The sequence below is a fragment of the Mytilus edulis genome, chromosome 12, assembly GCF_963676685.1.
Source record: "Mytilus edulis chromosome 12, xbMytEdul2.2, whole genome shotgun sequence".
Lineage (NCBI taxonomy): Eukaryota > Metazoa > Mollusca > Bivalvia > Mytilida > Mytilidae > Mytilus > Mytilus edulis.
The window spans coordinates 20,421,134-20,445,543 of NC_092355.1; the positions used below are offsets into that span (position 1 = coordinate 20,421,134).

At 32.8% G+C, this 24,410-nt stretch overlaps 1 protein-coding gene across 1 annotated transcript; it reads right to left on the minus strand.

Moving 5' to 3' along the window:
* Nucleotides 1-12,022: 12,022 nt before the first annotated feature.
* On the minus strand, nt 12,023-15,431 carry LOC139497990 (uncharacterized). Its single transcript, XM_071286254.1, has 3 exons — nt 15,210-15,431; nt 13,437-13,778; nt 12,023-12,429 (listed from the first exon to the last, which is right to left on the minus strand). The coding sequence occupies exons 1-3, from the start codon at nt 15,391-15,393 to the stop codon at nt 12,089-12,091; spliced, it is 867 nt and encodes a 288-aa protein (XP_071142355.1). The 5' UTR covers nt 15,394-15,431; the 3' UTR covers nt 12,023-12,088.
* Between the last annotated feature and the right edge of the window lie 8,979 nt (nt 15,432-24,410).

Genomic DNA, 24,410 nt, shown 5'->3' on the forward strand with positions numbered 1-24,410 from the left:
GGACTTGATCCCTAGAGAACAGTGATTCAGATTTGTGTCTATTATAGTATCCAGCAAACTGCAGTATCTACCTAGGCCTTAACTGCTAGCTTCGTGTATCTTCAACCACCATTTGGATTGGATAGTCAATGACAAATGATTTTCATCTACACTGTAGTTTATTTGTTGTGTTAGTTGTGTCTATTCTGTGGAGGAGTTTGCTGTTGTTGTGGTATAAGTGTGTTATACTTTTCAACTATTTCGGCAATGCCTTATTTTCATTTTATGTATTATACATAATTTGTGTTTGCATGGTAGGAATAAATTCTTAAACAAAATGTCAATCTCTTGCTTGGATGTTTATGACGCATAAAGGTGTATAATATCAATAGTCGAATGTTGACTAATTCCGGACAATCATTTGAAATGGCATGTTGATTTTCAAAATGTTTGTTTTGTTCACACCGCGTAGTCAATATGATGGAATTTTATGCGACTCCCATACAAGGGAGAGGTTAAGCTAGCTATAAATAAAGGCAATAGTAGTTTACCGTAAAAAAAGTAACAAATCGATTAATAGAAAACAAACCCGGGTTACATACTAAAAACCGAGAGAAACACATCAACTGTAAGAAGAAAACAACGAAATTAAAAAACAAAAACACTGAAGTGCAACAAAAAACTAACGACAATGCAACACACATAGAAACGAATTATAAGATAACAGCTGCCATTTCCCTGACTTGGTAAAGGACATTTTAAGAAGAAAAAATGGTGGGTTGAACCTTGTTCTGTGGCAAGCCAAACCAAACCTCGCACTTTTATGGCAATGTTTATATATCACCAAAATTAAAACATTACATGACAGGAATACTGTACAAATAAATGCAAGAACACTCAGGACAGACAAAAACACAAATAATCAATACAATAGTAAATTTCGACATAATCTTAAAACAATTTTTATTTATATAGATAAATAAGGATGTATTATCGCATGTCGGTCGTAGACGTGGCGTACGTATTATCATATATAAAGTCTATCTGTCAGTTCGTCAACTCTTCGTGCGCTAACAAACATTAGCTGTAACTCATTATCATGCTTCTTTTTAACATGGATTGAAGGAACCCAGATAACATTGGTACGTTGGCACAACGTTGGCCCAACGTATCTACATGCATTGGCCCAACGTTATTTTTAAACGTTGGCCAATGTATAAGTGCAAAGTGGCCCTATGTTGGCCCAACGTGATGGCCAAACGATGGCATAACGTTGCAAGGTTTTATACAATACATTGGCCCAACGTTGGTCCAATGATGGAATAATACTTGCTGATGTTGAACAAACGTTAGACCAACGTAGTAATACAAACTGTTAGCAAACGTTGGAACTCCGTTGGTTCAATCTATAAACCTTTTTATCCATATGAAGGATACTAAAATCCCTTCCAGGCAACAACTGCAATAACCCCTGGTTCTTACATCAATTCAAAATGGAGAAACTATTACTTTTTTAAATGTTGCAATTATTGCGTTTTTCATTTCCACTATACCATGTTGTGTCTTACATACTACCCGAAAATTTGGTATTTTGCCACTTTCTCTCCATCTTCCTGAACATGCATATAATATTTGCCAATGAACGTTTCAGTAACCAACAACCAATTAGTCTCTCCAGGAATTGTACTTCTGAATTTTACCCAAATTTTAATGAATGCAATCAACATATCCATGTTACCCAATTTTCTTAAATAATGTAAAAACAAAGGTATGATTAAATATAATTTATTATTAGCTAGACAAACAGCAAAGTTTAAAAAAATCTGTTTTGTATCTATACGTTGCTAAATCAGATCTAGAATGAAAATTATAAAGTCTATTCATGATAATTCATTTATCCCGTTTGCATAATATCATTACAGTTTATGTAGAAATATCAAAGCTCTGTATGAAGGCATTGATAATTCATTTCATACAGCTATTTTTCTAGTTCTGTATTCCAACATGGTTTTTATTCACAAGAGTTTTCCCTTTGTTTTCTGCTACACTTTGTTTTGTCACTATTTCTGGCTCCGTCTTATGTTAAATCCTTTAGCCAGTTTAGCATATCTTCATAAAAGGTATTTCACTGACTCTGTAATAAAGTAATGAATAAAATGAGTACTCAATGTATGTATATTTTGAATATATTAAATCCTCTTAAAAATTAAAAAAAATAAAAATACATTGTTTCTGGTGTCCTGGCACATTACATTTTTGTACAATAGTTAGAAAAAATACTCTTTTTTCATATTTTCCCTAGCCTATACAAGCCAAGGCAAAAAGCATATTGCATGCTTTACCATAATAGTTAGACTTCACCAAGCTAGGTAGGTTAAGCAGGACAATTGAGTGTAGAAATGGTTACAGGAAACTTTGTCAAAAAATGTTCTAAGTAAATAAATAAAACTAGTTGAAAAAAAAATACAAAGTCAAATCTAAATACAATAGCATTAACGGTAGTATTAAACATGTTATGCATATATATCTGTGAAATTCGAATCCGATGTAGCATAAAAAGTAAAAACACAAAAATACTGAACTCCGAGGAAAATTCAAAAAAGGAAAGTCCCAAATCAAATGGAAAAATCAAAAGTTCAAACACATCAAACGAATGGATAACAACTGTGGATAAAGGATAAAGGATAAAGGATAAAGGATGGCTATTATGTTAACTTACTTTCTTAAAGTTATTCATTCTGGGATATCAAATGGTAGAATGTATTTTTTCCCATCTCCATTCCCATGCATTTTCTAGCATGTTGTCAATAATTCTTATTATTCCTAGTTCTCTTTTTTTCCTTTTGCACTCTGATTTATTTTGTCTTCTGTAGTACTCAAATACCTGACCTATAAATTCATATTAAAATGTAAAATTGTCTATTAAAAAGAAAAGCTACTTCAAGTAATTCAGACACTAGTTTATAGTCTTTTTCTTTTATAAATATCCGTCTGTGTGGTATAGTTTTTTACCGCACCTCCACCCCATCCCACCCGCCCTATTTTGTTATATTTCAAGCGTCAGCTTCTTGTGACTGATATTACTATTCAAATATCGGTTTTGTTTTGCAAAAGTTTTGCCGAGGACAAAAAACTAAATTCAGCCGAGTCCGTATAATTATATACAAATAACAACATATTCTTGCAATAAATTTAGATAAGATTTTTAAATAAGATTAAGAAATAAATACTCTATTTGATATCTAATACACTGTTACACATGCAAGTGTAACATAAGGTACATCTTAAGACAGATTTTTCCATTAACTTCAGTAATGGTCATAAATGTTATCGTTATAGAATGATAGATTTTAGAAAAAAACTATTAAAATATTGGTAATTTACAATTTGTTTGAAGATAATAATGTTCATTGGCAAATCTTTCATTACGATTCATAGGATTGAAATGATTTAAAATCAAGAAAATATTTCTCCCGAAACGTATAAACTTCAGGATCAACATTATAAAATGATAGAAATTAATATATGTTTTAATTTTTAACAACATCCCTCAGATTAAAAATTCATATTGTATTTGTCATTCTTAATCGTATACATATATTAGATGTTAGATTTTTTAAAGTTACAACTTACACATGTTACATGTTACTTTCTTTCTCTTTGAACCTCAGATGATATGTTTTTCTCTTTTGTTTTCTTCGTTTTACTTACAAATACACAACAGGAAATACAAAAGTGACCATCCCATTACATTCAGATTTCTTATAAACTTAATTACCATAGCAACTATCTTTGAAATTTGTCTAACATATGGTAAACCTTATCAGAATGTGCTTGATTAACAGACTGGCTGTATCAAATATCACTCTGCATATAATTGCTAAATTATTATGTTTCACAAAGTTTAATGAATAATTAAAGTTATTATAAATAATGATTGCAATAAATTTAAACTTTTAACCAGGCAATCTATGTTTCATGTGTTTACTATATACTTTTTTTTTATTACAGTAATGATATTCTAGTATAAATTTTACCTGGCTTATAAATACAGTATAATATGTGATCAACGTTGGCCCAGCATTGGCCCAACATAGAGTTGTAAACGTAATTTCAATTGATAAACACTTTCGGTATAACATTAACTTTTCATAAAACATGCAGCAATCGAAATTATCAGCCTCCCAAGAGAAATAAAGCGTAAAATATTTCATAATCTATTTTTATTAACAAAATTTCATATCGGCCCTCTGTTGCTACTGACATAATGCCAACATTTGCCCGATTTTAACCAGCATGAGATAATAATATGGATTTACAACAACAGACCAACGTTGGGCCAATGTTGTGCAGCCAACACCAACGTGCAACCAACGTACCGACAATTTGCCAACGTTGGGCCAATGTTGTGCAGCCAACATAAACTTGCGACCAACGGACCGACAATTTGCCAACGTTGGGCAAATGTTGTGCAGCCAACACCAACGGTCGACCAACGGGCCGACAATTTGCCAACGTTGGCCCACTGTTAGTCTGTTGACTGGGAAGACCTTTTTCTTTCTTTTTCATATATATTTTTGCCTATGTCGTTCCACAGTTGATATTGGACTTAAACTATTAGAATTTAGACAATTTTTTATATATCCAATATTAACGCCACTATGCATGGATCGCTGTTATCAAAACTGCACATCATAAATATTGTTGTGAATGATAAATAAAGGCAACAGTAGTATACCGCTGTTCAAAACTCATAAATCCATGGACAAAAAACAAAGTCGGGGTAACAAACTAAAACTGAGGGAAACGCATTAAATATAAGAGGAGAACAACGACACAACATTAAAATGTAACACACACAGAAACGGACTAAGCATTATACAAAATTCTATGAAAATAACAAATATAACATCAAAATCAAATACATGAATTTGGGATAGATAAGTACCGTGACATGTCTTATAGTAATGTGAATTCACACTCAAAAATAAGAGAAAACAAACGACACAACGGAAACACCACGTTAAAATGTAACACACACAGAAACGAACTAAAATGTATAATATAACAATGGCCATATTCCTGACTTGGTTCAGGACATTTTTAAATGAAAAAATGGTGGGTTGAACCTGGCTTTGTGGCATGCCACACCTCCCTCTTTTATGGCCATGTGAAATATAACATTAAAATGACAACACAACATTACAGGACTACAATACAAATAAATAGGAGAACATAATTGACTAAGAAACACACGAATAATAGCTAACAAAAGGCAACAAGTTTAAAATTTTGATACGCCAGAAGTGCATTTTGTCCACACAAGACTTACTAGTGACGCCCAGATACAAAAGTTTGAAAGCCGAAACAAGTACAAAATTGAACAGCATCGAGGACCAAAAGTTCAAAAAAGTTGTGCCAAAAACGGCCAGGGTTTTCTGTAAGGTACCAGAACATCCCTATTATTTAGAATAATTTATACTCTTGCAACAGTAAATTTTATAAAATGACTACAAAAGATACATGATAAAACTGAAGTATTAACTAATTACATGAAACAACCGAAATACACTACATAACCCGACGAAATGCAATTCATCCGAATAAGTTTAAACCTCAACGCCAAGTGACGTCATATTTGAAATTGTAAAAAATGTCAAAAAAATTACGTCACATTTGAATTTGTAAAACAGATCATCAAAAAATGAAAAATGACGTCACATTTGAATGAACAAGATAGAATACGGATTGATTTAAGATTATATTTGAACTAAATACTGATATTACATTTAATAACAATGCACATTTCAATACTTATTAATAAGTATTGAAATGTGCATTGTTATTAAATGTAATATCAGTATTTAGTTCAAATATAATCTTAAAACAAACCGGACATATAATATAATTGATTGATACCTTAGTTTGCTGTTAATAGCAAACTAAGGTATCAATCAATTATATTATATGTCCGGTTTGTTTTGAATCTAACTTCAAACGTAAACCATCGTACAGATTACGTTGAACACAATGAAATCTAATTAATGAAGGCGGTGATTAATTTTCTTTACCATAACACATGAATATAATAGAAAAGACGTGAACACATTTGACAAAATCCGATGAGAATTACAAATATAACATTAAACATTTAAACTAAATACATGAATTTGGGTTAGATAAGTACCGTAACACGTCTTATAGTAATGCGAATTCACACTCAGCAAAACAGTCACAATCGGTAATAAGTCACGTTTGATAATTAAAAGATTAGACGACGTAATGACAAACCACAATCTACCATGTGGTAAAAATGTCCTTAGCTAGTTTGGTCAAAGACACATCGTATGGATCCACCAATTCGTGATGGTGTCCATAAAATTTACGGAGTGTCAATTTTAATCTGTCCTTCTCATAACTTTGTTGGAGCAGTTTCCGCGTAAGGAGCACACTCCTGTATATGAAATCCGTATAGTGTGAACAAGCACGAGAATAACGTATCAATTGTGATATGTAAACACCATACGAAGGGGCAGAGGGTATGTTACTGCTGAGAAATGGGAAATTGATAATTGGGAAGTTGAAATCGTCCCGTTTATCGTAGATTTTCGTGTGAAGTCGTCCATCTGCGTCAATATTGAGGAAAAGATCAAGGTATGAAGCAGTCCTTCTAGTATCAGAAGTATCCTTAATTTCAAGTTCACGGGGATATATGAGATGTAAGTATTGGCTAAAATATAGGTTATTCAATGATAGAACATCATCAATATAACATGTATAACGGAAAGTAAAATTAAAGAATTTCGCAAGGTGTTTTTTGCTTTTTCTTTTTGTCTTTTAGAAGGTTCTGAATGAATTCTGCTTCATACGAGTACAAAAACAAATCGGCCAACAAGGGTGCACTATAAGTACCCATTGGAATACCGACTGTCTGTTGAAATATAAATCCTCCAAACTCAACAAATATATTGTCGATCAAAAAGTCCAGCACGTCATTAATATTGTTGTGAATGATAAAAGCTCCCTCTGGCTATTTTCTTTTTAAATCTACTTGTTTGTCGTTTCATAGTTACGCGACATTTATAGATATAGGGAGATGTGGTATGGGTACCAATGAGACCTTCTCAATCCAAGTCACAATTTATACATTGTAAAAGTAAACCATTATAGGTCAAGGTACGGATATCAACAAGGAACATTCTTGGTCATATTTAAGTAATATGTTTATACGACCGGAAAAGTTCGCTGACGTATATTATACATGGTATAATGGTATGGAGATGTCATCGTCCTGGTCTTAAGACATTTTGTTTCCAGACTTTAACTGGAGAATAAGTGTATTGATCTACCACCGTGCAAGGGCTGAATAGCCAGTCAAGGTTGTTAAAACCTTTCATGTATATAGATCTACCACAATGTTACATACATCAAAAGGAAGGAAAGGATTGATTTTGGGGATTACAGTTTAACCTTTTATAAATTAAGAGCAAAATAGAAGCATGTTCTGGTTTCTTGACAATAACTTTATTAATTTAGTCCTGGTTTCTATGATGAGTCCATGGATTTCCATGAAATTAAATCATAAAGTTTCAAAAACATAAATGGCGGATAAGATTGAATATGGTGGTAATTGTACTAATTAATAATCATTAACCGTTTAGAAATTAGCGGCCTAAAAGGAAACAGTAAATACTTTGTATCAATTACTTATTTCTGGGCTTCGATGTTTTTTTCTTCTTCTAGTTTGTTATTCAGGAGTCAATGGACATTCAACCGTCATAGTTGGCCCAATTTGTTTACGTCTATGAGTAGCCATATCTTTTTCCTTCGAATCCGTTGTATTTGCTTCAAATTAATGTGGTACCTAACACTACAGGGAGATAACTCGGTAAAATAGGCTAGACTTTTTAATCACGTTGTATTGTTAAGGAAATATTAAGCTTCTCAATGCTCAAAAATGAGTGTTTGTTAAACTGCTGTGTATCCAACCATTTTTTTCCGAGAAAGTGATTGGTTCAAATTTTTTGGATATTTTAATATTTTTTTCAAAGGGTCAAAGTAAATATTTTGTCAAAATTTTTATGAAAATTAAACGAGCCAAATTAATTTTAGTCAAGGTGTTGGGTACCACCTGAAATCCTTCAACATACTTCTTCCTAATTTTGCATCAATATCAAAATACAGAATTATGGTGTATCATGCTCATTGTCGCAGCTGTTTATTATGAGGAAAGCTTATTATTTATCACCTCACTGGTTTAGGTGTCAAATTCCCCTACTTTCATGGACATGGTGTCATCTGATACGGCAGGTGTCCCCTCATCACCAGACATGACAAATATCTCAAACATGGCTCATTCAGATCATCGTCCTAGTGACAATAGCAATATTACACATATACAGCCATGTTCAGTTCTCCTTAAAGACATTTTGGTTTTTGATGACACAGTACAACACTGTCGCATTTCGAGATGTGAGACCAAAGGCTGCAAAACTTGTGCAGGTTTAATTACAGCTGTAAATTCACTAGCAATTTGACCAAGAAGTCATATTTTACCAGAAGTTACGGTGATCTGAATTGTGAATTGATAAATGTCGTCTATGGATTAGAGTGCAACCTTTGCGGATTGGTATACGTCGGTGAAACGAAAGGAACGCTGAACAAACGTATGTACGGTCATAGATCAGACATTAACCTCAATGCTAACGACATTCTAAACCAGTATTTCAATCACCTCGATCATTCCATCGTTTCTATGACAGTTTGCTTTATCGAAAAGATATACCATAGCTCTAATAATCCTAATCTTTCAACGACTCTCCGTAGACGAAAAGAGGACTACTGGATTAGACAATTGGGAACTGCGACACCTTATGGTTGCAATGACAAGATTGATGGTATAGGTAGTCTATCTTGTCCTCCGTGTAACTCGGTGAATGTGATGAATATTTTCAACTCGACTCCTCGACGTAGACGCAGTCATGGTCATTGTCATTATACCTCACTTTCTCTGCATTATGTCTCTATTAATGACTTGCTGCCATTTATACAAAAGCCGTTAGGTATTCATCACATTCGCACGAAACTTTATTCATTACCACTTTCAAAACTTCATTCTCTGTTCAATTTATGTTTGGAATCCACTGTTACAAACCCTCATTCAAACCAATACAAACTTGAAGCTATAATTTCGGATATTGCAAGTCACAGACTCTTCAAGCCAGTCCGCATTGGAAAAGATGAAAAAGAGAAAAGATCGTTCCTTAGTCTTTCTTTTGCCAACAAAGGTCTCGATGGCGTCAGCTGAGGCAATATCCTTCAATATAAATTAGTTCAATCGAAAATACTTCAAAGACCAGTCTGTACCAATCATTTCTTATACCTATACTAAACCTATTGCAACTAAAATTTTCAATTACAAACACGTTTTGCAGGATCTCGATATTGACGACTTCAAGTCTAAACCTCCTGATTGCACTTGTGCTGGATCCCAATTCACATATAATCCCGCTGGCCACGTTAATACCGATGACCTCAACATTGTTAATAACATTTCTCTACGAAATGTGTAATCGAAAGGTCCGAAATATTATCGAAAGGTCCGAAATATCGTAAGCCTAAATCCATCAATTGGAAATACAACTTTAAAATTTTGATGGATTCAGTAGAGGATTATGCCAGGCAATGGGCTAAGCGCGAAAAGGAAGACGTAGACACTCTTTCCGAATGGATTAAGGCAGTGAGGTCGTTGATACAAATCAGAATTAAGAAACTGAATGGGTCTATCAATGCCCATGCTACGTCAATCATTAAACACCCAAATGTTGCAAAACACCTATCCTACCTCCATGACAAATATGTTGTTGTCCCCGCAGATAAAGCCACAAACAACATCGTTTTTTGTGTGTAAAACGCATTACATTAACTGCTTGATAAACGAATTAGGTATTGACAATTCACTTGGAAACTATACATATTCCCTCACGACACTTACCAAAGAGGAAATCCTGGATAATCATAGGTCTGTTCTATGTTCCTTTGGAATTTCAACCAAAGATGAAGATTTGGATCTTCCATCACTGTATTGGATACCTAAACTACATAAGTGTCCTTACAAACAACGGTATATTGCTGGGTCTTCCAAGTGCTCCACGAAACCTCTTTCTAAATTATTAACATCTATTTTATCAGCAATCAAAGACGGGCCTCAAAATTATTGTGAAACTGCCTATTCTAGAGGTGGCGTGAATCAGATGTGGATACTTAAAAATTCCAAAGAGTACATACAATCTAACTCTCTTTCATCTAGTAACAGTATTAAAACATTTGACTTTTCTACTCTTCACACAAATATTCCACACTTCAAACTAAAAGACAAATTGAAAGAGTTGGTATTGTTTTGCTTCATAAAAAAGAATGGCAATCGTAGATACAAGTATCTTGTCTTAGGGAGGGAAAAATCCTACTTTGTAAAGGATCACTATGATTCAAACAAAAAATTCTCTGAAACTGATATTATCAAGATGCTTGATTTCTTGATTGACAACATATTTGTTAAGTTCGGAGGACGTGTTTTTCAACAGACTGTCGGCATTCCAATGGAACAAACTGTGCCCCTCTATTATTATGAGGCTGACTTCATTCAGGAACTTCTTAGGAAGAAAGGTAAGAAGTTAGCTATATCCTTTAACTCTACCTTCCGCTATATAGATGATGTTCTTTCACTAAATAATTCAAAATTTGGTGACTGTGTGGAACGCATCTATCCCATCGAACTAGAGATAAAGGATACTACAGATACAGTTAAGTCGGCCTCATATCTTGACTTACACCTAGAAATTGACAATGAGGGTCGGTTGAAAATAAAAATTTACGACAAAAGAGATGATTTCAGCATTCCAATTGTGAACTTTCCATTTCTAAGTAGAAACATTCCAGCAGCACCTGCATACGGGGTATATATCCCACAATTGATACGATATTCCCGTGCTTGCATTTCATATCATGATTTTCTTGATAGAGGGTTGCTGCTCACAAGGAAGCTATTAAACCAAGAGTTCCAAATGGTGAAATCATCCCTTATTAAATTTTACGGACGCCATCACGAGTTGGTTGACCGTTATGAAATAACCGTTTCACAAATGATATCGGATATGTTCCTTACGTCGTAACTACAATCCCCTTCCCTTTCATGAATGTGACCCACCGAATAAGACTATTTACCGGATTTATTATCACATAAGCAACCCGACGGGTGCCACATCTGAAGCAGGACCTGCTTACCCTTCCGGAGCACCTGAGATCACCCCTAGTTTTTGTAGGGGTTCGTGTTGTTTATTGTTTATTTTTCTATGTTGTGTCATGCGTACTATTGTTTGTCTGTTTGTCTTTTTCATTTTTAGCCATGGCGTTGTCAGTTTATTTTAGATTTATGAGTTTGACTGTCCCTTTGGTGTCTGTCGTCCCTCTTTCAAGCAGTCACACCATTTTATATCTGAATATCAAATAATATGACAGTCATTGCATGTCACAACAACATCCTATGGTGTTTTGTACTGATAAAACCAATATACTAGCATCTTTGATTGTATATGAAAGATAATTGGTTCCCATATCTTTGGGCGTAACAAAATAGGTACTTAAATTCTGTGAAATAGGCAAATAAACTCATCGTAGATACAAGGAATAAATTTTGTATATACGCCAGACGCGCGTTTCGTCTACAAAAGACTCATCAGTGACGCTCGAATCTAAAAAAAATAAAAAGGCCAAATAAAGTACGAAGTTGAAGAGCAATGAGGACCAACATGTACCGTCCTTTTTTTAAATTTGTTATTTTAAATTGTATGTCAAAAAGTGTTCTACATTAATTATTTTGAAATGTCATTCAATACCAAAAATTACCAAAATATTATACATGCCTTCAATATTACACCCATGCAAAGGAACTAGTCTGTTTTACGTATGGTATGTTTTTTTCATATACAATTTAACAAATATTGAACAAGTTGAAGAATTATTACAAACATTTATTTTCCTTCATTTAACTATTACTGTAGAAAAGTTTACAACAATATTTTGTTTAAAACATAATAATAAGTATTCAATCTCATTTTTTCTTTTTTCTTTTTCGCATACACCATCTACAACGAGGTTTGTTTATATTTCTTATCAGATCAACTAAGTCACTCAAAACAATGCATACCGTGATAGAAACAAGTACAATTATTCCCAGAGTTCCTAAGTGTTGGGAGGACTTTCGATCATCTTTTGCACATGTATTCCTTCTTTTCGTACTTGACAATTTCGACTTATCAATTGTTAGTTCCTTTTCTAGTATTTTGATTCTTTCATTTATCAGAAAATATCTTTCTTCTTTTGAGTAGTTAAGGTTTTGTTGTTGATAATTGTCATTGGCCGAGCGCTTGCAGAGACACATATTCATGTTTTCTGAAAGAAAAAATTGCAATGTTTTTATGTTTTTCACAACAATGCATATTGGGCATAATCCGCTTAAACTACCTTAAGATAAATAAATGGTTGCATAATCTCTATCTGCGGCATACGAATTCTCACAAGGGGAGTCCGTTTTATCCGCCGATGCAACTGTCATACACGTGACAGGTTTAGCTAGCTATAAGACCAGGTACAATCCACCATTTTCTACATAAGAAAATGCCTGTACCAAGTTAGGAATATCGTTTGATGTGTTTGAGCTTTTGATTTTGCGATTTGAGAAGGGAATGTCCGTTTTGAATTTTCCTCCGAGTACTTTTTGTAATTTTACTTTTTAGCTGTTCGGAATGTTTGAATTTTCAGCCACCTCCGAATGTCCATGCTTGATCCGATGCCACGCTCTCTGATTGATGAAGAAACCATTCACTAACTTTGAGATGTTCGATGGTTCTCTTTTGCAAGCTTATTTTCAGCCAATATGCAATATACATTCGTATAGAGTTGCTGTCGAAATGTCCTCCTTTCATCTCAGAAGACCAATTTGGTTTAGTGGTAATTTGCTCTTATCCAGAATTTGCATGCAATATTTTCCTTTGGTCAATCAACCCTCAACATTACTAATGAAGCAAGCAATCAATCATTCAACAATGAAGCCAACCGCACCTTCCAAAATCTGTTTCGGTACTTATACATTATTGTCTTTCAAATATTTGGCAATGAGCGTCCATGAGAAAGGGTATATAGAAAAGTGCTCAAAAAGAAAAATCTATAATGTTTTTTTTTATAATTTCCAATTAAAAATAAAAGAAAAAATCATCGAAGTAAAACTGCATAGAATTTGATTGCAGGGATATGGGAATCATATAGTCCTAAATAAAATGTTAAAAACAACAAATTAGACTTAGTCTGTATTATGAAAGCTATTTTAGGAATGAGTTTCGAACTTGCTAAGGTCGAAAAGATAGAGTTCCATATACAAAACTTATAACGGTAAGCTATACCTGTTGGTTGGATACCAAAGTTCCTGCTGGCATTGGTAGTCAAGTTCATTTTATGTCTAATTTGATTTGTTATTGTGGTTCCAGTTGTTGGCTTTAAAGTATTTGTATTAACTGTTTTTCCAGTAACTGCATTTCCATAGACCTCTACTTCACATAATGTCAACGGATAGTTATGACGATCATTTTTCTTATATACTGTCAAATATTTTCCTGATATGTAGTCAGTACAGTTAATGATAATTTTAGCAGGTGCCTGTCCAATTTGCTTATGGAAAAGAGTATGCTGACTACTCCAATCAGATGTATTATGTATTCGTATATCAAAGTCGCTGTGTCGTTCAGCTGAAATACAATTTACATCATTTGTGATATTTACATGTTTTCATATCTGAAACAGTGTGGTATATGATTCATTACATATCGGAACACTTGTAATACTATCTTTAAAAATATTTACGTTTTAAACCATTCACAACGTGTTGGTGAACGCTTTTCGAAATATTACCCAGAATGCATTAGATTTTGAAACGGCGAATTGTTATCGCTGGGATAACAGATTGACAATGATACATTCCCTTCCTCGTAATTGTTTGTTCCTGTGTCTTAAGATTTATAAAAAAAAACCTTACCGAAGAACACTAATTATATCTGGGATTTCAGATTGACAATTTTTATTTCCCTTGTTGAACACTGCTTAGTACTGTTTTTTGTCCTAAACATTCATATGCTTAGATTGAATAATTCCATTACAAAATCACAGGTGAATGTTGCGAAATATGAAACAACTATTATCATTTTAGGAACTGAATTTTTTTTAACCCAAGAATTTTTCCATATTGAAAGTGTATCATTACTTTGCAATTTGTACCATGTGTATGTGTATGTATTTAATCATTGAACATATTTTGTCAAACATAAGTACAACTTTGTAAACATTTGCTATAAATAAAACTTTATAATTTCATTATTTCTGTAACCATTGGACGTAAAGCCACCAACTATCAATCAATCTATTCTGATGAAATTTGTAATAACATCAAGAACTGATCGATCGTTATCAGGTCCTTATCCCATAACTGCCCTTAGATATAAATATGTAGGTGCTTAACTGTCTTATACCATGGTCCTATTTTCAAGTTTGACCAGAGTGCAATGTAAGTACTTTGTGTCAATACATAAATAAATAAACTAAAATAAATGTATTTACCTTTCAAATATTTATGTAATTTATATTTCTTAAGCCAAGAATAATGGATGTCAATAGACACACACGCTTATAATCTGTATTATATCCTCGACTTTATCAAGGGTTTACAATACAAGACTATGGAGTGGAACATACATACAACAAACAAGTTGGCAATTATTTACATATACAAATTAAAACAAAATCAAAGAAAAGCAAATAGATGATACTAGCAAAATGGTTAAACGATGGAAGGTACCAGGAGGACGATAACAATAATTAATTCAAAAGAGGCAAAATAAAATACGACGAAAAGACAGACAATAGTCTACACTATTCTACGGAGAAAACAAAAGACTAAGCAACACGAGCATAGTATCAGGTGCTTTGGAAGGGGAAGCAGCTTCTTGGTCACCTGCATGAGCCGCCTTTTTCAATATGTTGCTGATCATCATAGTAAAATCAGAGAAAAACAGTATTCGGGGATTGTCATGAACGAAATAAAAAGGAATACAAGTTTATTTAACAAAGAAAAAGTTTCTTTAACTGTGGAACAGATAGTAAAAAAACTACATCAATAGACTCACGACAGCAATCTGTTCTTGCATAAATGTGAACGCTTTCAATAGTATACATATTTCCAAAATATACCGTCCACCATTTATCAGGATCTTGATCTGTAGTGTGCGTACAGTCACCATTAGTTGCCACCTGATTTCTCTTTCCATCATTAGCATTCCTTGGTCCAAATCTTGAAACGTTATTATTCATTGTTGAAACTTGTGTTGCGTTTTTGTTTAATGCAATGTTCAAAGAACCATTTCCTAAAATTATAGAGCAAGTGTCATGTGTACTTTACATCGATTATCATACTAATTCTACTAAATCTAAAGTTCAAACTCTCTAACTAGATTTAAAGTTTTATTAGAAGCCGGATAGTGATTATACCTATATACTAAAGTAATGAATTTTTGTATTTTGTACAGCAACCGATATCATAGTGTAGAATGGCAGGATTTCTTGTCAGTAGGATTAGTACTTCAGCTGGTGTTAATTTTTTGAGCATACTTTTCTACTTTCAAATTGTATATTATAATTATTATTGTGAATATACTTTGATGTCTATTTTATCGCTTTTTTAAAATTTAGTACTTTCTTCTACGTATGTGTATAATATTTTGTGTGTTCTTCGTGTGCGCTTTGATGGTTAAATGGTCGAGAATAAAACAGGGCGGGTTAATATTTGAAATAAACTATTCATGCCAGGAATCTCGTCCGTACTTATCGTATGTTACATCTGAATGTTTTTCTTTTCTTTTTAATGTTTATATATTAGCTGCATCGCAAAGGAAAATGAAAAATGAATATCAATATTTCTGTTGAATAAAGGCAACAACATAAAATTGAGAATGGAAATGGGGAATGTGCTAAAGAGACAGCAACCCGACCATAGAAAAAAAACATCAGCGGAAGGTCACCAACAGTTCTTCAATGTAGCGAGAAATTCCCGCACCCGGAGGCGTCCTTCGGCTGGCCCCTAAACAAACAGTATACCGCTGTTCAAAAGTCATAAATCGATTAAGCGAAAACAAATCCGGGTAACAAACTAAAACCGGAGGAAACACATCTACTATAAAATTAATGGAAAACAACGAAACAACAGAAACACGGAAGTGCAACATAAACAAACGCCAACATTTATAGAAACTATATATATATATATACAATTTGATAACAATTGTCATATTCTTGAATTGATACAGGATATTTTAAGAATTAATGTTGGGCTGAAACTGGTTTTATGAAACCGTATTTGGCACAACTTTTGGGAATTTTGGGTCCTCAATGCTTTCAACTTTGTATTTGTTTGGCTTTTTAACTATTTTGATCTGAGCGTCATTGATGAGTCTTATGTAGACGAAACGCGCGTCTGGCGTATAAAATTATAATCCTGGTACTTTTGATAACTATTTATGGCTAGTCACTCCTGCTTATATTGCAATGTTAAAATAAGATCTATTTCGGATGAAAAACTCTTTATGAAAAGTCTGTAGCCTACAAAACAGACCAAATTCATCTTTTTATTTTCGTATTTTAATATTATTAAATCGATCAAAGTTTTATACATGTACATTTCCATTCTCAATTTTACATATATACGTGTACTTGCATTAGGTCGATTTATATCTGACGCAGCTCATATGTTGCTTGTTTGTTTGTTTTTATTTTTCCTTATACATAACTTATAGACATAGAATGATCAATATATTGACATATTGAATTAATACATGTCCTTTGTTAAAGATTGTACGTTGCTTTCTAGATGGATGTTTGATTTCTTTTTGTCGTTGGGTTTCCATTGTATATATTACAAGCATATAAGAATGTATCAGCCAGCCAATTCTCCTGAACTTATTGATGCGTTTTGTATTTGTTTTCACCATATAATCTTGTAATGAGATTTGAACAGATGTCAAATAATTGGGTGTAAGATTCAAAAATACATTTACTGGAATGCAATTCCATACAACTCTACATATCTGAATGACTTTTGTCCAAACTTATAATGAAATGCAAAGGAACATTGAGTCTCTGTGCTTGATTCTTCATCAAGTTACATTTCAAAAAGAGTGATTTAAGAAGATTTCTAGTATAAGTTTTACAAAACTTTTAAGAACAACTCTTCACATATATAAAAAGGTAATTCGTTGTTAATATAAAACATGTTGTTGACTGCAGTTAGGTCCATAACAGACATGAGAGGTATTAAAATAATACTTACATGATAAAGGTAACTTTAAGACTCAAGTCTAAATGTTTGGCCATGGTCCCAGTAAAAAACTTGAAGTAGTGGTCATACGATATATTGTATGATCGATTGATTTGAGATATTCTTATCAAAGTCTATCCTTCAGGGTGTTTTAAAATGTCCACATTGAATTGTTTGTATTTACAACAAGCTCTTTTCAATTTTACTGGCTTGTGTGGTTAACATGAAAAGACTCAACTCGATTGTTATTCCATTACCACAGACGTACATTTATGCTGATTTTCTAGCCATAAATGAAGCAATGATAAAAGAGGGACGAAAGATAACAGAGGGCCAGCCAAGTTCATAGATTGAAAATAAGATGACAACGCCATGACTAAAAAATAAAAAGACAAACAGACAAATATTACTACACAAGAAACAATATAGAAAACTAAAGACTAAGCAACACGAACCTCACAAAAACTGGGGTTGATCTCAGTTGCTCCGGAAGGGTAAGAAGATCTTGCTCCACGTAATTTACTCGAAGCTTTAACTGATGCCACCATGATTTTGTTTTTTGTATCTGAATATCTGTTTTACACTTAACTTCGGATTTAACTTAACATGCACAACACGACGGATACAACAATTGGAACAGAAAATGTCGACCGGCCCCTCAAAAGAAATGAATTTATTTCTGCCAATCTTACGTGACTTATCCGTTATGTTTATGTTGAGTTAAATACCTGTTTCCCCTTTTCTCCCGCTGTGGAACTAAATAGAGATATGCATGATATGAGCTGCGTAGAACACATTGCGATCTGAAAAACTATCTACAAATAGTCTGTAACGGTTTAAAAATTGAGTTGTTATAAGAACCTTAAAAAAACTTCCAAAGTTTATCTTTTATTTCGTATTTGAATGTTAAAAAAATCAGAGTCTGATACATGTACATGTATACGTTCACTAGCATAAGGTATATTTATATCCGACGCATGTTATATATGGATAGATAAATAATGCATTGATAAGAATTGTGTAATTCTATGAATTGAGAGGTTATAAGAAATGCCATAATCCAAAATATCTTTATATGCACAGCAGTAAAGTGGTCACAAGGAGAAGGTAAAACTATTATTTTTTAATTCATTTTTCAATGATTCAAATAACTTGAATATATCTACTTACCAAACACTGATTGTAAAGAATTAGTAAGAAAAACGTAATATACACTATAGAGTATTTCCTTCATAGCTATGAAAAAAATATTTGATAAAGTACATGATTATAATGTAACTAATACATATATAGATATTGGACACTTATATTACGTCATCTACTACAGCCAATGCATGAGTTATGTGTAATTTAATATTCAAATAACAGGAAGGGATTACGGAAAGGAATATTAAGTTATTAGATTGTTTTAAATCCGTCAAGAAGGAAATGCTAGTAACGTGTTTCTGGTGTTACGTAAATTAACTGTTTACTCGAAGGAAACATAATAGGGTTGTTTAAATTAATCATACAAAGTTATATTAACAATCAGAAGATAAATATAACTAATCTATTGTGAAATAAGTGGTATCAGATTGCACATAGACATTGACTAATCAAAATATTATTTTGTTAAAAGTTTGGTTTTTCTATTTATAAAAAAAGTTTTCCTGTTCAACACATGTCTCTCCTTTGTTGTAAAAAGTCATCAAAGGTACCAAGATAACATTTTGTAAGCTGTCTTTAAACAGTTTGCTTTGCCTGAAGAATAATTCTGAATTATATTAGGTTTGTACTTTCGTGAGAGTAAGCATTATATTTTTTAGAATCTATGCAATGCTCACGATGCCTAACATTACAGGTAGTTTTAAAAGAACAATGCAAATGTTGAAACTGGATAGACTCTGACATAAATAAAGAGCACAAAACAATCAAAAATGTAAAAAGGAACGAAAGATACCAGAGGGAAAGTCAAACTCATAGATTGAAAACAAACTGACAACGCCATGGCTTAAAATAAAAAAGACAAAGAGAAAAATAATAGTACAGAAGATCCGCCATAGAAAACTAAAGACTTAGTAAAACGAACCTCATCAAAACTGGTAATTGACCATTCGTCAGTGGATCTACTAACTACCATAATTACAAAATTCAATTTAAAAACTATGTTAACATTTAAATTCAATACACTATAACATAGGGCTGGCCATACAATCTCGATTGACATGCTATTAGCCAATTATAATACTGATGAAAAACTGGTTTCATTTAAACTGACCCATAACCAACTTTTACATGTAAAAAAATTACATCCGAGAAAGACGACAAAATTTCATTACCATCCATAATCCATGATCCATAAACCATGAAATATGGTCAGGTTCAGTTGAACCCTATCTGACGGAAACTATAGGTACCAAATTCCTAAATAATAAGAGAATTTTTTTTATTTTTTTTCACTGAACCATGAAAATGAGATCATCTTATCAGACAAATAACAAAAGAAATGCTTGGGTATCTGTAAAATATTTAAAACTAGTAAACACCTTAACCCTCTTAAATATAAAGGTTCTTAATTGTTGTCTGCTCTTTGGTCGGATTGTTCTCACTTTGATATATTTTCCATTTCCATTCTCGAGTTTATTATATTCACGATTTCCCTATATCTAGCAAAAAACAGGCGAAAGATACCACATGAATAAAACAAACAATGCCTTGGTAAAAAACAAAAACGACCAACAATAGTCCATTAAACACAATATAGAGATTATAGAAAAACAAAGACTGAGCAATACGAACCTCTTTAAAACGTAGGTGATCCGGGGGGTAAGTAGATCCTACAATCTGCGACATTTTTTTCGCTAACGAAAGAAAATTAATGTGGTTAGCGTCTGTTAATAAAATGTCATTTTTTAGGACGTCACAGAAAATAACAAAACAATTTATTTCTCTGATGTAAGAAGAGATAAACTTACATTAAGATGAATACTATTGAATATGTCACATGCTGTTTAATTAGTTGTTTCCAGTAACTACTAAATGATTTTTTACGTTTCTCATCCAAATGTGTTCATTAAATTATATTAGTTATAAAGTTTAAAGTTTAATACTACCGGCAGACTGTTCTAGCAGATGTATTTCACTCATAATTACTAATTCATTATTATTATCCTATAATAATAAAAAGTGTTTTCCTGTTCAGCACATGTCTCTCATTTGTTGTAAGCTGACTTTTAACAGTTTGTTTCGCTTGAAGAATAATTCTGAATTTTATTAGGTTTGCACTTTAATGAGAGTTAGCTTTATATTTTTTTTAGAAAATATGCAACGTTCACGATGCCTAACACCAAATGCAGTTTTAATAGAAAAATGCATATGTTGAAACAGAATGGATCCTGACTCAATATAGAGCACAAAACAATACCAAATGTAACTGACCAGTCATCAGTTGTTCTACTAACTACGTAGTAACATAATTACAAAACTCAACATAAAAACTATGCTTCTATTTAAATTCAATATACTATAATATAGGGATGATCACACAATCTCGATTGACATGCTTTTTGACAATTATAATACTTATGAAACTCTGGTTTCATTTAAACTGATCAATAAACAACATTTGCATGTAAAGAATAGCAAATGAGAAAGACGACAAAATCTCAGTACCATCCATCATCCATGATTCATGAACCATGAAATAATGTCAGGTTCAGTTGAACCCTATCTGACGGAAACTATAGGTACCAAATTCCTAAATAATAATAGAAAAAATATTTTAAAATTTCAGTCCCTAAACCATAAAAATGAGATCAACTTATCAAACAAAAAACAAGAGAAATGCTTGGGTATCTGTAAAATATTTAAAACTATTAAACACCTTAACCCTCTTAAATATATAGGTTCTTAATTGTTATATGCTCTTTGGTCGGGTTGTTGTCACTTTGATATAATTATTTCCCATTTCCATTCTTGATTTTATTATATTTACGATTTTCCTATATCTAGCAAAAAACAGGCGAAAGAAAATAAAACAAACAATGTTTTGGCAAAAAAACAAACTACCAACAATAGTCCAATAAACACAATATCGAGATTATAAAAAACAAAAGACTGAGCAACACGAACCTCTTTTAAAAGTAGGGAGCTCCAGAAGGGTAAGTAGATCCTACAATCTGCGACATTTCTTCGATAGCGAAAGAAAATTAATGTGGTTAGTGTCTGCTAAAAAAATGTAATAAAAATGTATTTTTTTAGGACGTCACAAAAAATATCAAAACAATTTATTTCTCTAATATCAAGAAGAGATAAACTTATATTAAGATCAATACTATTGAATTCGTCACATGCTGTATACTTAGTTGTTTCCATTAACTACCGAATGATTTTTTACATTTCTCATCCAAATGCGTTAATTAAATTATGTTAGTTATAAAGTTCACAGCTTAATACTACCGACAGACTGTTCTAGCAGATGTATTTCACTCATAGTTACTAATTCCCACATATGACATTCTTTCAAAAAGTAGAAAAAGGGATGGTATAACTCATAAGTCGTAAACAAACTGCCAATGTTATGAGAAGACACTAAGGGGTGTTTTAAGGTTCTCCAGTAGAGCAAGTAGGTTCTTTTTTTGTAGAACCCGTTGGGTTGCTAATGTAAGTACACATCTTGTCTATTTCTGTACGTAATGTTCTAGAAAAAAGGCGGGAGTGTGGTTATGACATTTAGATCAAATTCATCGTCGTTTGTAAAATAAATATTCCATTAATATCAAACAACGTTTAATGGATTGATTTAAATTTTAAAGGATGACACCAAATTCACCATTTAGAACCCTTTGTTTCATAAAGTCTCTGTAGGCAGCACCCATATATTAAGCTATTAAGCAAATCATGATTGGAATTTAAGAGCTTGGGTATCGTTTCATATGGGAGATATATACTACGTATGTAGGCACTGCTTGAATGCTGATTCATAGCAAGGAAACATTCACAATTTGGATGTCGATCTCATCTCTTTTGTCAAAACATATTTTTCTCAACCGAGCCAAATTGTCCGTGTCTGAACATGCTGAATGCCAATCAAGAAATGCGAAAAACAACTGTATCTCTTTTCCATCAGTTGCAGTCCGACTCTTTACCGGATTTGTTATCACATAAGCAACACGACGGGTGCCACATGTGGAGCAGGATCTGCTTACCCTTACGAAGCACCTAAAATAATTCCTAATTTTTGGGTGGGGTTCGTGTTGTTTAGTCATTAGTTTTCTATGTTGTGTCATGTGTGCTGTTGTTTGTTTGTCATTTTCATTTTTAGCCATGGCGTTTTCAGTTTGTTTTAGATTAATCAGTTTTACTGTTCCTTTGGTATCTTTCGTCCCTCTTTTGTTCGATCAAATGGATGGAATAGATGCGTTCAACATATTCACCAAACTTATTTTGTGAGAGTACATCATCTATATCTTATATAACGGAACATGAAGTCAAAACATAATGCAAGATAGTTTTCATTTTTGCTTAAAAGCTATTGACTATTAAAGTTGGTAATAGTTTTAGGTAGGGTGGTCCATTAGAGCTAAGCAAAGATTGACTTGGTCACTCCACTTCTATGAAATCAGAATAATCAACCTGATGCAAACCTTGTTGGGACGATTAAACCCAAAACATATTTCAATTTCTTTACTGAATATATGGTTTTAAATCAACAAATTCAAGGTACATTTGTAACGTCATTGCTTTTCGTCGGACTCCATCATTAAAATAACTTAAACAACTCCCTCTTCAAGTTGTTCATCAACATTTGTGCTTGCTGCAATAGGTATCTGCTCATTAAAACTAAGGACATTTCCCTAATCAACAGTGTTTTAGTAAGTAAATTCATTAATATGAAGATATTTATAGTCATATTTGCCTAAAAGCTGAACAATCTTCATACCAGTTTATTCTCGAAAGCTTAAATATCGTGGTTTTTAAATGCTTATGACGCTATCTTTTGGGAGTTTTACTCTATTATTCTGGTGTTTTAAACGACCTACCTGCTAATTGATGGAAAATCGGTAATCATCATGAGGAGTAGTTCTAAAAATTAGGAGATCTGATGAATAAAAAGTAAAATAACAAAAATACCGAACTCAAGGGAAAATTCAAAACACAAGGACATGACCCTTATCAAACAGCAAATTCAAAAGCTCAAACACATTTACCACTACTGGAAATCAAATATTATATCCTTGACTGTAACATGCATTTTCAAATGTAGAAAATTGTGAGTTAAATCTGTTTTCATAGCTAGCCAAACCTGTAACTTGTATGACATTTTTGCGTAAAGTTTGCGTCAATGTACTGACAACAATCTGTGAGCAAAAGAAACATACGTGATACATGAAAGAAAAATGTCGAAGAATGGGGTACAGCAGTCAGCATTGTGTTATAATCACAATGACAAAAAACCCAAATATGTCACAAAAGAAATCCAAAATTACATGTAGATAAAATTGAGAACTGATTTATACTAGATCAGTGATAATGGACGCCGTACTAAACTCCGAATTATACACAAGAAACTAAAATTAAAAACCATACAAGACTAACAAAGGCCAGAGGATCCTGACTTGGGATAGTCACAAAAATGCGGCGGGGAAAACATGTTTTTGATATCTCAATCCTACCCCTATACCTCTAGCCAATGTAGAAAAGTAAACGCATAACAATACACACAGTAAAATTTAGTTCAAAAGAAGTCCGAGATACTCTATATACGAAGCATATGCAAGACCAGAATACAAAAAGCTACAATAGCACAATAAAACAATGATGGGCTGTATAAATGCAAAGGCTATAACCCAAAAATTAACTAAAGAGGAAAGGTTAAAAATTTACAGAGACAAATACAAATTACACTAGTACACGTAATTAGTTATCAAAAGTACCAGGATTATAATTTAGTACGCCAGACGCGCGTTTCGTCTACATAAGACACATCAGTGACGCTCATATCAAAATATTTAAACGTTAAACAAATACAAAGTTGAAG

What these genes read in the sequence shown, in the direction of transcription:
- LOC139497990 (XM_071286254.1), bottom strand. Translation starts at nt 15,393, where the DNA reads ATGAATAATAACGTTTCAAGATTTGGACCAAGGAATGCTAATGATGGA. An exon ending in TGCAAGAACAGATTGCTGTC is followed by an intron (nt 13,779 to 15,209) that starts GTGAGTCTATTG and finishes ATTGTATTTCAG; the next exon opens with CTGAACGACACAGCGACTTT. An exon ending in CTTTGGTATCCAACCAACAG is followed by an intron (nt 12,430 to 13,436) that starts GTATAGCTTACC and finishes TTTTTCTTTCAG; the next exon opens with AAAACATGAATATGTGTCTC.